Below are 13,884 nucleotides of genomic sequence, written 5' to 3' on the forward strand. Positions count from 1 at the left end.
AAATCCCCTCCTTGGCAGCAAAACCAAAAGCTTAGGAGTTAGGCTGCGAAACCTTGTTTGGAGCAAGTCCGCTTCAGAAAGCATCAGGCAACAAGCTGAGAAGTTTAAAAATAAGCCTTATTTTATTATTATCATGCATTAATTCACAGCAACAGTAGCAGTAAAAACTATGCAGGCAAAATACTGTTCTGGATTTGCAGGGGACACCCCTAAACCTGGAGATTAATAAATGGTAGGATTTTGAGGATTTGAAGTATTGAAGGGAAGACTGGAGGTCAGTGGGAAAGTGCAGGCTCCAGTTTCTTTCCAAGCCAGGGCCTCACCTGGGATAGAGACAGGAACATGCCAAAAGGGGTTAATGGCCCATCAGAGAGCCAGGGAGAGATGCCTTAGACTCCAGGGTTGCCCTGCTGTGGAGGAAAAGCCCCTCTTGACAGGACCCTGCTGTCAGATGCGATTCCCTCCATGCAGACGGAAAGTCGCAATAGGAGAATAAAGCATATTTCTTGGAGCTACGACCGTTTCCGCCGTGACTCTGTTCTCCCAAGAATCATGGACCCTGTGGGTGAGTGCCTGGACCCCCCCTGGCGTTGGTTATGTAAATGTCAGTTTTGTTACACCCAACTTTTGTGTTGTTTTTTAAAATGATATTTATTAAAGGTTTAGAAATTACAAAAAAGACAACAAAAAATTTAACAGGACATACATTACAATACATAAATAGAATGACATAGAAAAACAATACAACAATACAACAAAAAGAAACAATAACACTAAAGCACACATCCAATATTCCATATCTTTACCTTTCATTTGCTTGTTTCATCGACCTCCTCGCACCTCCCTTTTTTGTATTCTAGTTCAATTAATTGTTTCAGCAAATTCTTTCCATCTTCCTCAATTTTTGTTCTATAATTTATCTTAACGGTCTAACCTTAAATTTTTCATTTTGGCACATTATCAATCAGCTTTTACTACTTAATTCTTTATTACATTTCCGCTAAAACCATATAACTTCATTCCAGCATCCTTCTAACATTCATTAATTTTGCAATGTTTTTGTAAATATACTTTAATTTTTTTCCAATCTTCTTCCACCGACTCTTCTCCCTGGTCTCGGATTCTGCCAGTCATTTCCGCCAGTTCCATGTAGTCCATCAGCTTCATCTGCCATTCTTCCCTGGTGGGTAGATCTTGTGTCTTCCAGTACTTTGCGATAAGTATTCTTGCTGCTGTTGTGGCGTACATAAAAAAAAATCCTATCTTTCCTTGGCACCAATTGGCCAACCATGCCCAGGAGAAAGGCCTCTGGTTTCTTCAGGAAGGTATATTTAAATACCTTTTTCATTTCATTATAGATCATCTCCCAGAATGCCTTAATCTTTGGGCATGTCCACCAAAGGTGAAAGAATGTGCCTTCAGTTTCATTACATTTCCAACATTTATTATTGGGCAGATGATAGATTTTTGCAAGCTTGACTGGTGTTATGTACCACCTATAGATCATTTTCATTAAATTCTCTTTTAAGGCATTACATGCCGTAAACTTCATACCAGTGGTCCTTAACTGTTCCCAGTCAGCCATCATAATATTATGTCCAACATCTTGTGCCCATTTAATCATAGCAGATTTCACCGTTTCATCTTGAGTATTCCATTTCAACAGCAGGTTATACATTCTTGACAAATTCTTGACTTTAGGGTCTAACAATTCTGTTTCCAATTTTGATTTTTCTACCTGGAAGCCTAATTTTTTGTCCAAATTATATGCCTCCATTATTTGATAATAATGGAGCCAATCTCGTACTCTGTTTTTTAATTTTTCAAAGCTCTGCAATTTTAATCTGTCACCCTCTTTGTTACACCCAACTGACATTTACATAATGCGGAAGGCACATGCGGAAGAGGCATGTCTGCGTCCAACACAGGTCCAAGGAAGAGAGAGGGGAACACGAAGTGCAATATGCTCCTTTCTCTCCAGGAGAGCAGGGAAAAGGACCTCACACAGAGCCCTCTCTGCCAATTGCATTTGTAAGGTCCAAGCCCCTGCCTTTCAGCACTGCAGCTCTGCAGACTTAGCCCCTTTTCATGCTGCAGGAGCCCCAAATGGATGGTGTGAACACAGCTTTGGTTTTAAGGGAAAGGCCTCTAGCAGGCTTAAGCTTGCACAGGGCAGAAGCGTAGCAAGATTTATTTTGTGTTATTTCTTTGCACCATCTCTGCGTGTGACCCTTGAGAAAGAGGTTCCTGCCCTTGAGGGGGCTTACAATCTTTAATTTGACACAGGTAGGGAACAGAGGAAGGCTGAGGTCCAGGGTGGATCCTGAGTCCTGCTGCGAGACATAAGCCAGGGTCTCTGAGTTTAGACTTTGGGATTCCCGGACATTTCCTATCTGTATCTTCTTCCTCTGCTTTTATTTTCCTTTCTGTCTGTAGCTCCTAAGACAGGTAGGCCGCAGAGACTCCTGTGGCTCCGTGAAATTGTCAGAAAAATGCCCTGGGGGTGCCGGCAAGCCCACGAATATCTGAGCGTCTTCCAGTATGCACAGCACTGGAAAAGGCATTTCCCTTCTTCTCCAGGGCACTCAGCGACATATACCAGCTGGTATATGCACATTTAATCTTCTGGCAAAACACAGCAAAAGAGCTGGACATTGTAGATCTAATTTATTTATTTGCACATTATGTGCACACAAAGGCATAATGGAGTCCGTTCTCTCCAGCTCCGAGAGAACAAACAGAACAAGTAAAAGTGAAAGTACATTACAGCAGAAGAAATAAGACTGTCTTCCGTTTCTCACGCTCTTCTCAGACAGGTATGTGATTTACAACAATCTCATCTGCAGCATCTGAGGTATGAAATACTAACAGAAATGAAAGAAGGGGAGGACGCCACGTGTAAAAATGGTATTTTGGAAGTGGTGGTATTTTAATTCCATGGGGAATCCATTCCCCTCATGTGCCAAGAGGTCATGGCGCCAACAGGGCTGGAATGGGGGGAGCGGGCCCGTCTCGCTCCAGCTCCTCGTCCCCCTCCTTTCGAGCCAGGGGTCTGGCCGTCGTGTGCCCAGGCAGGAGCAGCGAGCATCAGCAGCCAGTGGTAACATGGGCATGGGCAGCAGGGCAAGGGGTGCTTGTTCTGCTAGTCTAGCCTTCTGTTTCCAACAGTGGCCAGTCAGATGCCTCTGTAAGTTCCCAAGCAGGGCATCAAAGACATGCTGATTTTGTGTGTAGGGAGACAACAACTTCCTTTGTCTCTCTCTCTCTCCCCCCCCCCCCATTGAGATGTAGGGTCTCTTTCCCAGAAAAGGCACAGGCAGGTTGTAGGCACCAGGAATGTTTTGTGTGTTTTTTAAAGTAATGCTCTGTGAATTAAACAAGAAACTAAAAGGTAAAGGGACCCCTGACCATTAGATCCAGTCATGGCCGACTCTGGGGCTGCGGTGCTCATCTCGCTTTATTGGCTGAAGGAGCCGGCGTACAGCTTCCGGGTCCTGTTGGCCAGCATGACTAAGCCACTTCTGGCAAGCCAGAGCAGCGCACGGAAATGCCTTTTACCTTCCCGCTGGAGAGGTACCTATTTATCTACCTGCACTTTGACGTATTTTCAAACTGCTAGGTTGGCAGGAGCAGGGACCGAGCAACGGGAGCTCACCCCATCACGGGGATTCGAACCACCCACCTTCTGATCCGCAAGTCCTAGGCTCTGTGGTTTAACCCACAGCGCCACTTGCGTCCCTAAACAAGAAACTAGAAAGCAATAAATTGAACAATGCATTCTGAAGTGATAAGAGGAATGCAAAAAAGAAAAAGTTGATAGTATAGGAATGAACAGTGAAGAGACTCAAAAAGAAATTTGAGAGTTTTAGGATGAAACTGTTAAAAAAATAAAGTAAAAGATTGATTAGATTAAAGGGATTAACTAAGAGTTCAGGTGACTAGACCAAATTCTTTAAAAGCTAGAACTGCTTGGTTCCTTCCTTGGAGAGAAGAGGGGAAAGAGAGAGGGTGGTTCGCATTGTCCAGAACCATGTGCATCTTTACTTCCGGTGGGCCATATCACAAGATATTTTAAAACAAGAAGTTTTAGGTGCAATTCCGCAGGAAAGAGCTTGCAAGATTATCATTTTAGCAGGTTCTTGTACTTCCCGCCAGTGTGTCTCATAACGGCACATCTGGCACATCTACAGTAGACCTGAAAAGCAAGATGAGCGCCGCACCCCATGGTCGCCTTTGACTGGATTTAACCGTCCAGGGGTCCTTTACCTTTTTTTACAGCAGGGAAACGGCCAAACTGGCGAAAGATGAATGAAAGCTGGAACAGCCTAGATGGGAAACTGTGGCCCTCCAGATCTTGTTAGACTAAGGACTTCCATCACCCACTGCCTGATGTTGATGGGAGTTGAGTCCAACAACATCTGGAGGACCACAGTTTCCCATCTAGGCTGTTCCAGCTTTCATTCATCTCTGGCCAGTTTAGACTAGAGTACCTAAAAAAACACATGGGATCAGATAGGGTGGAGCAGCCCTGGAACAAAAATAAAAGATGATAGTTGCCAACGCCCCTAGTATTGGGAATCCTGTGCTAGGCCATAAGTCTTCAGAAGCTCCTGTTCAATGCTCTGTGATGTGATCCCGAAAAGCTTAGTTTTGCCTCTCTTTGTTTCCAATGTTCCTTAATAATTTCCTAGCATTGGGGGCCGCTTGGGATACTCGAGAAACAAGGCTATATGCCCTAAAGGTAGTTCTGGTGGCTGGCTGCTTCAAAGGGTTTTGTTTTGGGGGGTTTTTAAGTGCACACCTACAAATGTAAGGTGCAAAAACGATGAACCTTTTTCCTGAACGGTGCTCTACTTGTTAGGCTGCATCTGCCTGTGAATGTGCACAAAGTCCAGGGTTGCTGCTGTGTAACTTGTGAAATGGCCTTGAGGAAGGGATTGTTCCTTCATCCTGTATTGCCAGTGCAGTTTTTACTCTAGGCAGCTAGGAGCTAGTTCTCTAGCTTGCATTTATCCTAATAACCTAGAGTTAATTAATTACCTGGACCATTCTTTCCTCCCCCAGACTGTTATCTCTCTTTCTTCCCGTATGGTTCTTGCTATGTTCCCGTTCTCCTTGCCGCCGCCACTGCCTCCTCCAACAATCTGTCCTCTATTATCAGTTCTCTATTCCCTTGGCCAGAAATCCCAGATTACCCTTAGCTGTTCTGTTAGCAACAGACTTCCACCTGCTCTTGTATCTTCGGCAATTGTTGGCAAGATACTCAGAGGCAGGGTGTAATGCATTTTAATAGTGAGGAAATAATTCCTGCTGAGATTCTTGTCCCGTGCAGAACAGGGATTATTGCGAAGGGAAACACTGTCAATGCACAGTGTTAAATCTTGATAAGCGTTTAGAGGAATGAGCTCACTGGAGTTAATGTGTAGCAATGCATTCTGTACTGCCATCTGATAACAGGGAACTGGCTATTTTATTCTTCTTTTTCATGCTTTCCACACTCACATAAGGGTGATTATGCTGTTCTTGCCTGTAAACCACAACTGAACTTGTATGTAGCACTAAGGCAAAAATTTGAACATTCTACACTGGAACATTCTCCTCGCCTCCTCCCCCCACGTCCCCCATCAAATTTCCCAGTTCCCCCAATCCCCTGAAACAGATATCATGATGACACAGGGTATGTCCAGGGGAAAGAGAGGGGGGGAAGTCCCATTGCAGTAGCAGAAGTTGTTCTGTTCACAAAATTATTTATTTGAATGCCCCCTATTTTCTCAATGTTGTGGTTTTCCATTGTTTCCCAGTGAAATTTGGGGTTTTTACAACCTTGCTGTAGATGTAAAAGGTAAAGGTAAAGGGACCGAAGACCATTAGGTCCAGTCGTGGTCGACTCTGGGGTTGCTGCGCTCATCTCGCTTTAATGGCCGAGGGAGCCGTCATACAGCTTCCGGGTCATGTGGCCAGCATGACTAAGCCATGACGAACCAGAGCAGCGCATGGAAACGCTGTTTAACTTCCCGCCGGAGTGGTACCTATTTATCTACTTGCACTTTGGCGTGCTTTCGAACTGCTAGGTTGGCAGGAGCAGAGTCTGAACAACAGGAGCTCACCCCGTCGCAGGGATTCGAACTGCCAACCTTCTGATCGGCAAGTCCTAGGCTCTGTGGTTTTACCCACAGCGCCACCCGCGTCCCTCGCTTGAGCCAAAGTACAGTCATACCTCATGTTGCGTTAGGTTCATGTTGTGTCTTTTCAGCTTGCGAACACGACAAACCTGGAATTATACTTCCGGGTTTCGCCCCATGTGCAGAAGCGTTCTGCGCGCTTCGCACATGCACAGAAGTGCTCTATCGCGCTCCACGCTTGCGCAGAAGCGCCACTCTAGTTGCAGTCTTTTCAGAGTGTGAGCGGCACCCTGGAACGGATCGTGTCCGCAACTAGAGGTATACCGCTGTACCAAGAATTGCATAACTAAGAAGCAGAGCACAAGCTGTTGCTGCCGCAAGTGTGTTGGCAAAAGCAGTTCCCTGCAGCACATATTACATCAGGGAGCCAAGCTGAATAGGGAAGACTCTGGCAACAGAGGCCCAGCATTTCACCCTTTGTGCCGTCGGGGCAACTCTCAGGTTTGTTGTTTACTCTGCTGTAGTGCCACTCAGAAAATGGGCAGAGATGAGATGCTTTCACCTCATCAGCCCAACCAGACCAGCTGAGCTGGGAAGGTAACAGGGGAGGGTTTGACCTTACATAACTGGCTTCAGGCTTGGTTCCAGGATCTGAGCAACTCCCTGCTAGAGTTTGCTATACGGACTCCTATGATATGCCTCCCGTTGGACTGCCACCCTTTTGAGCCTGGCCATCTGCCAGCCCTGACTGCACACCTGCCTCTGTCCCCTCTGGAATTTATGCAACACTCTGGAAATTTGGCCTCACCTGGCAGATGCACTTGGTCTCTTGCCCTTGCAGCAGGCCACTTGGGACACCTGACCCCACACGGCCCTAATAATAGCACAGCCAGTGTGGCGCGGTGGTTAGAGTGCTGGACTAGGACCTGAGAGGCCAGGGTTCAAATCCCCCTTTGGCCATGAAGCTCATTGTGTGACCTGGGGCTAGTCACTGCCTCTCAGCCTAACCTACCTTACAGGGTGGTTGTGCTGATTAAAGGAGGAGGGGGAGAACCATGTTCCTTCTCGGGGGAGGAAAGGTGGGGTATAAATGCAATAAATAAAAGATGAAATAAATAACTGGTATAGCAGGAAAGTCGTTTTTACAGTAGCAGCTTAATTACATTCTTCTGCCCTGACTCTGCACACCTAATAAGGATTTTGAATGTGTGGATGACATCAGTGGAGGGAGAAATAAAGAAATTGCCTTTGGCAAGTTTTCCAATATGGTGTTCATATTTCTGTGAATAAATTTGAAACTTAATACTAGCATAAATGAGAACTAGGCCTGGTTTTTTGTTTGTTTTTTACCTAAATAACTGAACTTTGATTTTTGTGCCAGATATTTCCCTCACTCCATGGAAAGACACTTTGATACTTCATTCATGCTTTGAATGATTGCATAACTGAATAGAATACCAGTGGCTTGAAAGGGAATCAAAAAACAGAAATGCTAAAGAAAAAGAAAAAGTGTGTGCCGTTCTCTTTGGGAGACTAGTAACTGTTGTTTTGCTGATTTATTGCCTTTTGCATGAGTCTCCCAGGCAAATTTGCAAACATCCTATTAAAAGCAGTTCCAGAAAGCTACTGGATATGTTTACAAATAACTCAGAATGAACACCTAAGTCAGAGACCTTTTCATTCAGCGGAAAAACTTGTTCAAACAAAAACATCTTCAGTTGTTCCCAGAAAGCACAGAGAGTGGACATCCTCAAAATAGGAGCAACCACACTGAAAGTTGAAGAAACAAAACTGGATTTCCTGTTTACATCATACTTAACACTTTATAGGCATACGTGCATGTGGATGATTATCATTATTTGCTTGCTCACTAAGTGGAATCTCCCTTGTTTACAGTGTTTTGCTCAGTATTGTTTAAAAGAAAAATATAGAACTGACAAGCAATATTAATTGGTACATTATTTTCCTTTCTCTGCAAATTCAAAAGTTTATGGGTATCACACTCTGAAATAATTTTATGAGCAAATACCACGAAGCAGTAATTAAAACCTCCTACTTCATATTTTGTTTATGTAACCCTGGTCAAGAGAATTAATGGGGTAAATAAATTTGGTGAAGCTACCTATTTTTATTAGCAGCATAACACTTGTTTAACACTTCTTGTCAGCTCTAAGCTAACAACAACATTTCACTGACTGTTTTCCAGTTAAGAATTTGATTGGAAAACTAATCATATAATCCCATTTCATTTTCGTTTAACTTTCTATTTTCTCGCTCTCTCCCTCTCCCCTTCTCCCTGTGAGTTCAGGGGGATGGTGTAGGAAGAAAAATTATATTTGAAATAGCTGTATTAATTCAGATAATCAATAGTCAACCTTTTTGATCAACAGGAGAGCCAGACATCTACTGTCTAAAATATTCAACAGTATTTTAAAAAATACTAATAGAAAGCTCCTTTCCTAAATCACTTATGTGAAAATGAGCAAGTGAAGACAAATTTTAGAAATAGCATAGCAATCCAAATCAGATTATAACATAAAATACATGACTCAAATGTGGTGGTTCACATATAGATAACACACTATCAGTTCACACACAAGAACCTGCTGTTGGGGGAGAAAGAAATCTGCCACACTTCTTCACTAGTGATGGGTGACAAATGCCAACATTTTGGTGGTTGAAGTGCAAATTTATGGGATTTAGACCTCTCAGAGCCTTTCTGAATTGGGCTGACCCTGTGGAAACAGCCGAGTTAGAGTCAAAATGGCCTGAAATACAGCCCTGCTAAGTGCCCTACGTACTGTGCCTTCCTTTCTTATAATTTCCTAGCTTTTCCTGATGACATATTTCTAGACCAGAGGTCCTCAACCTTTTGGTGCTTATGGGCAGATTTGGGAATACCACATATAGGGGGGTGCTACTGAAAATAACAAATTAATTTAGTCATGTTCATTAATTTCAGTGAGTCTATTCTGAGCCGAATGTTAGTTGAATACCACCCATAGTCTATAAATACGACTTCCTCCTTTGCCAGGATCCATTGGAAATTAATTACCACCAAAAAAACCCTGGGAATTTGATTTCTTGTGGTTCCTAATTGGCTCTGGACATTGCCATGCATGCTTCCAACAGTGTTTTGGGCCTGCCAGAAGCTCCACTGAGTCCTCTTGTCACTTCTGCTACTAGGTAAGTTTGGAATGGGAAGGTAGTGATGTCGAAGGCTCACAGCACTGGCTGGGTTAGGAAGCCCTGTTGTGACACCAACAGGAACAGAATTGCTTCTCAGTTTTGATTAGTGCCTTTAATCAAAACAATCAGTCTAAAAATAAAACAATTTGGGAAACCCAGCCAAATGGGCGGGGGTATAAATAATAAAAATATTATTATTATTATTAGCCATTCCAAGTAAGGCTATGGGAAATCTGCTCTTAACTAATTTCCAGTTGCACGTGTGAAGTGGGTGGCACACTAAACTTTTCTGTATGGTTTGTGCCCTTGGTCATTTGCAAATCTGAGAGTGCTTAGGAGCTCAAATCTCCCTGACATGTTTTGAACACTCTGGGAGTTTTCAGGTATATGCAAACTGCTAAGCTTCCTAAGCAACTGGGCTCTTTGGATAAGCTAATGTATACATCGCTTGAATGTTTTGACACTTGAGCACTCACAGCCAGTGAATAAAAACAATGGGCGCTTTCAGATGGGAGTTTATTATGCAATCTTGGCAGTTTGGTATATGCAAGTTTTATGCGGGGTCCATTCGATGTCATCAAAATGGCAGTCCATACTTTTGTTACGTTTAATCTGGATTTTTCCACCCTTGGAGAATCCAGTTAATAAAAAGAGCCTATTATATACCCTAGTGATGTATGGAAGTGAGAGCTGGACCATAAAGAAGGCTGATCGCCAAAGAATAGATTATTTTGGATTATGGTGCTGGAGGAGACTCTTGAGAGTCCCATGGACGACAAGAAGATCAAACCTATCCATTCTGAAGGAAATCAGCCCTGAGTGCTCACTGGAAGGACAGATCCTGAAGCTGAGGCTCCAATACTTTGGCCACCTCATGAGAAGAAAAGACTCCCTGGAAAAGACCCTGATGTTGGGAAAGATGGAGGGCACAAGGAGAAGGGGACGACAGAGGACAAGATGGTTGGACAGTGTTCTCGAAACTACCAGCATGAGTTTGACCAAACTGCGGGAGGCAGTGGAAGACAGGAGTGCCTGGCGTGCTCTGGTCCCTGGGGTCACGAAGAGTCGGACACGACTAAATGACTAAACAACAAAAACAACAACATTATATATCCACATGGAAGCATGTTAGCACAAAAATTCCATATTTTGGGGTGGTATGTCACATGTGGTTTTGGTTAGTACTCTCAGTTACCAATACCCCCTTCCAGGGCTGGCCCTGCTGCCTCCACACTGATTTGGGGCAAGATTTTGTGGAGCACACACAATCTCACCAATGCTGGTGGCAGAGGTGGTGGCGGCGGCAGCAGCCGGGCAGCACTTCCTGTTTTGCCTCAAACATCAAAAACGGGACACACCACCCCTTGGTCACTACTTCCGTCTCTCCTCACCTTAGCATAATCTAGCCATTTCTACATCCCAAATGATGCAAGTATACCTACTTCAACTAATTGTCTCATGCCGAAAGCACAGCCAGATTTTAATGATCAAGTCTGGAGGAGCTGTTTTCTCAAGATCTCCACACAGTAAATGCAGATTACCTTGGAGACAGGAATTGCAGCCTCAACAAATAAATAATATGGAGGTCTGGTGCAAGACCAATTTATCACATTTTTGCCATTTTTTGCAGCTTGATATAGCTAAACATTACTCTCGTTCAAGATCTCTATTTCTTTCTTTCTTTCTTTCTTTCTTTCTTTCTTAAGACTCCAACTGGAAATGGATATCGCCCCCTTCACAAAGAAAGTACATGTTTTCTAGAAACATTACAATTAGAGGCTGGCAACATTTTCTGTCAAGAGACATTTTTTTTAAAAAAAGGTACATAAGTACAGAAATACCTATGTGCCTGCCCTAGACAGAGAAAGTAGAGACATCAAGGAACAAACAAATAAAATCCATCACAGTATTATTCAATCAAGCCTAACCCATTGGTGTGGAATAGCAAATGCTAATAATGATAATAATAATTTTATTATTTATACCCCGCCCTTCTGGCTGGGTATCCCAATGGGCCTCTGACTGAAAAAACGGAATGAGTGGAAGCTGATGTACTAACTGCATACAGAGAAAACACAAATCCGTTTGTGATATAAGACCTCAGCCTGGAAACATGTGTTGAAAAATAATTTTCCATAATCATGATGAAAAGGAAAAATAGATGAACACAATTTGCTGTGATCTATCATGCTTGTGCTGATATGTGCAATATGTACAATTCTAAAAGATTTGTGCATCTTGTAAGGTTTGTAGCGCACCACTGCATGATGTCTGCCAGATTACACGACATATAATTCCAGCACCATCAATGGATTTGTGGTATTATAAAAGGAATTTAAAACAATTGGTTCACAACTAGTACCAATAATTTGCCACCGCTGCAGGAGTTCAAGTCCAATGAAATATGTTGGTAATTAGGAGCAATTGTTGCAGACCTACAACTATTCATTATTAGGTCTTCTAATGTGTTTGGGGGGAAATACATTATGCGAATGTGACAAAGGATAAAGAAAAATCAAGGACATCTCAAGTAAAACAAAAAAAAACCCAGATGATAACGTGTGTTTCTGTCATTGTTAATGAGTTCTTTAACATGCAAAAATAATTTCACAGCATTCAAACACTTAACATCATCTGTCCTTGACACACAATATGTTACAGTAGTTTAGATCACCTGTTTCTGCAATAAAGACACTGTTTTCGTTTTAAATGTAAGGGGCTAACAGGAGAACAGACTGAAGAAATATCCAGTAACTATTGAATTTGCTGCTGGGCTAGATTTTGCTGCTTGTTGTTTTTTTAGTCACCTCACCTTATGAACATTTGGGTTGCAAAAGTTGAGGTCCTCAGAAGTGATAATGGACATATCACTGTTATGCAAAATTGTTTTTAAAAAAACAACCCAAATCTCTGTGCCTTAAAACAACTGCAAAAAAGACTGCTTTTGGTACACTGTGGTATGGATTGAATAGCTTAAGTTTGGGTGTTTGGCTGTGGTTGGGGGATATGTAGGTGGATATGGCCTATTCCAGCTTCCTGATTCTGTGGAAATGTTGCATTAGAAAATGAGATAGTGTTGATACTAGTAATCATACTGAGGTTTCATTTTTAGAAATGTTCTAATTCACTCTCATTTTTAATGAACTGGAGTAGCTACCTTCCTGGGCTAGGAAGCAGCTTGAAAAGCATTGGGATTGAGAGAGTCCTGTCCAACCTTAATCCAAGTTTGGCACTATCTTTGCTTCAGTTTTCTTCCCTCTTAAATGTATTCCTCATCTGCTGTAATGTTCCCAAGGAACATAACCTGTGTCACGAATAAGACTCCCCTTAAAATGAAGCCGGCTAAAGCAGGGGGTCATTAGTTGAGCATGTGGTACTAAGCCTCTAGCATATAGTTGCTTTTCTTCTTTAAACCTCAAATAAGAGATTTACACATTTTCAAAATCTTTCCACTCCCAGATTAATAAATAAAATTCCCAGCTCTCCTGCTGGAAGCAACACTGAAATTAGAATAAGTTCAAAGTCTGCTGCGTCTCATGGGCAAAGCAAGAAGCTCTTTCAACAAGATACTTGGGACCAGGGCAGGTTAACAATTTTTGAAGCTCCGTATCCCATCAAGAGGGGTTTGTTTGAATTTTGCACTCCCTATCATTCATCATATGAATGTGTGCTTTAAAATGATATAAATTCCACAAAACGTCACTTGTGACACTGGAAAAGAGAGGCCTTTTTTACCAGCTTCCTCTAAAGTATGCAACTTTAGAGACAAGAATGCTCCAGGGAAGGTGTAAGAGAGACCTGTTTTGTCCCTGTTTTAATCTACTACAATTCATGAGGGATTACGCTCTGGGAATCACGTCTAAAGCGAAAATCACATATAGTCAAAACCCACTGGGTTCAATGGCAGGAGGGACTCTCATTTTCCCCAGAACCGTGCCCCATTTTTAATTGTTTTATATCTATTTGCCACCTGTGTAAAGCTTAATAGTAACAATAATTTTGCAACTCTGGGCTGCTTCCAACACATATAAAACAAACATTAAAAAAACCTCCTGATGCAGGGTTGCCTTCAGATGTCTTCTAAAAGTCAGATAGTTGTTTATTTCCTTGACATCTGATGAGAGGACGTTCCATGGGGCGGGCGCCACTACCGAGAAGGCCCTTTGCCTGGTTCCCTGCAGCTTCACTTCTCGCAGTGAGGGAACCACGAGAAGGCCCTCGGAGCTGGACCTCAGTGTCTGGGCTGAACGATGGGGTGGAAACGAAGCTGAATCACACAAGTTTAAATGCACGTAAGTTGCAGACTTGAGCTCCTGTCTTTCGGTCCCAGCTCCTGCCCACCTAGCAGTTCGAAAGCACCCTTAAGTGCAAGTAGATAAATAGGTACCACTTTATAGCGGGAAGGTAAACGGCGTTTCCATGTGCTGCGCTGGTGCCGGCTCGTCAGAGCAGCTTCGTCACGCCGGCCACGTGACCCGGAAGTGTCTCCGGACAGCGCTGGCCCCCGGCCTCTTAAGTGAGATGGGCGCACAACCCTAGAGTCGGACACGACTGGCCCGTACGGGCAGGGGTA

The 13,884-nt window shown here is 43.2% G+C and overlaps 1 protein-coding gene across 4 annotated transcripts in view; it reads left to right on the forward strand.

Annotated features, from left to right (window-relative positions):
- Positions 1–13,884, forward strand: part of CHN1 (chimerin 1) — a 102,380-nt gene that overhangs the window by 45,134 nt on the left and 43,362 nt on the right. Inside the window, exon 6 of one of the 4 annotated variants that reach the window (XM_083469102.1) lies at positions 9,157–9,308. The exons of the other annotated variants lie outside the window; for them this stretch is intronic. Coding sequence (XP_083325228.1) covers positions 9,238–9,308 — 71 coding nt within the window. The 5' untranslated portion in view covers positions 9,157–9,237. The remainder of the gene's footprint in view (positions 1–9,156; positions 9,309–13,884) is intronic. 4 annotated transcript variants of the gene reach the window in all.

Source organism: Podarcis liolepis, assembly GCF_965112155.1.
Source record: "Podarcis liolepis genome assembly, chromosome: 1".
NCBI lineage: Eukaryota > Metazoa > Chordata > Lepidosauria > Squamata > Lacertidae > Podarcis > Podarcis liolepis.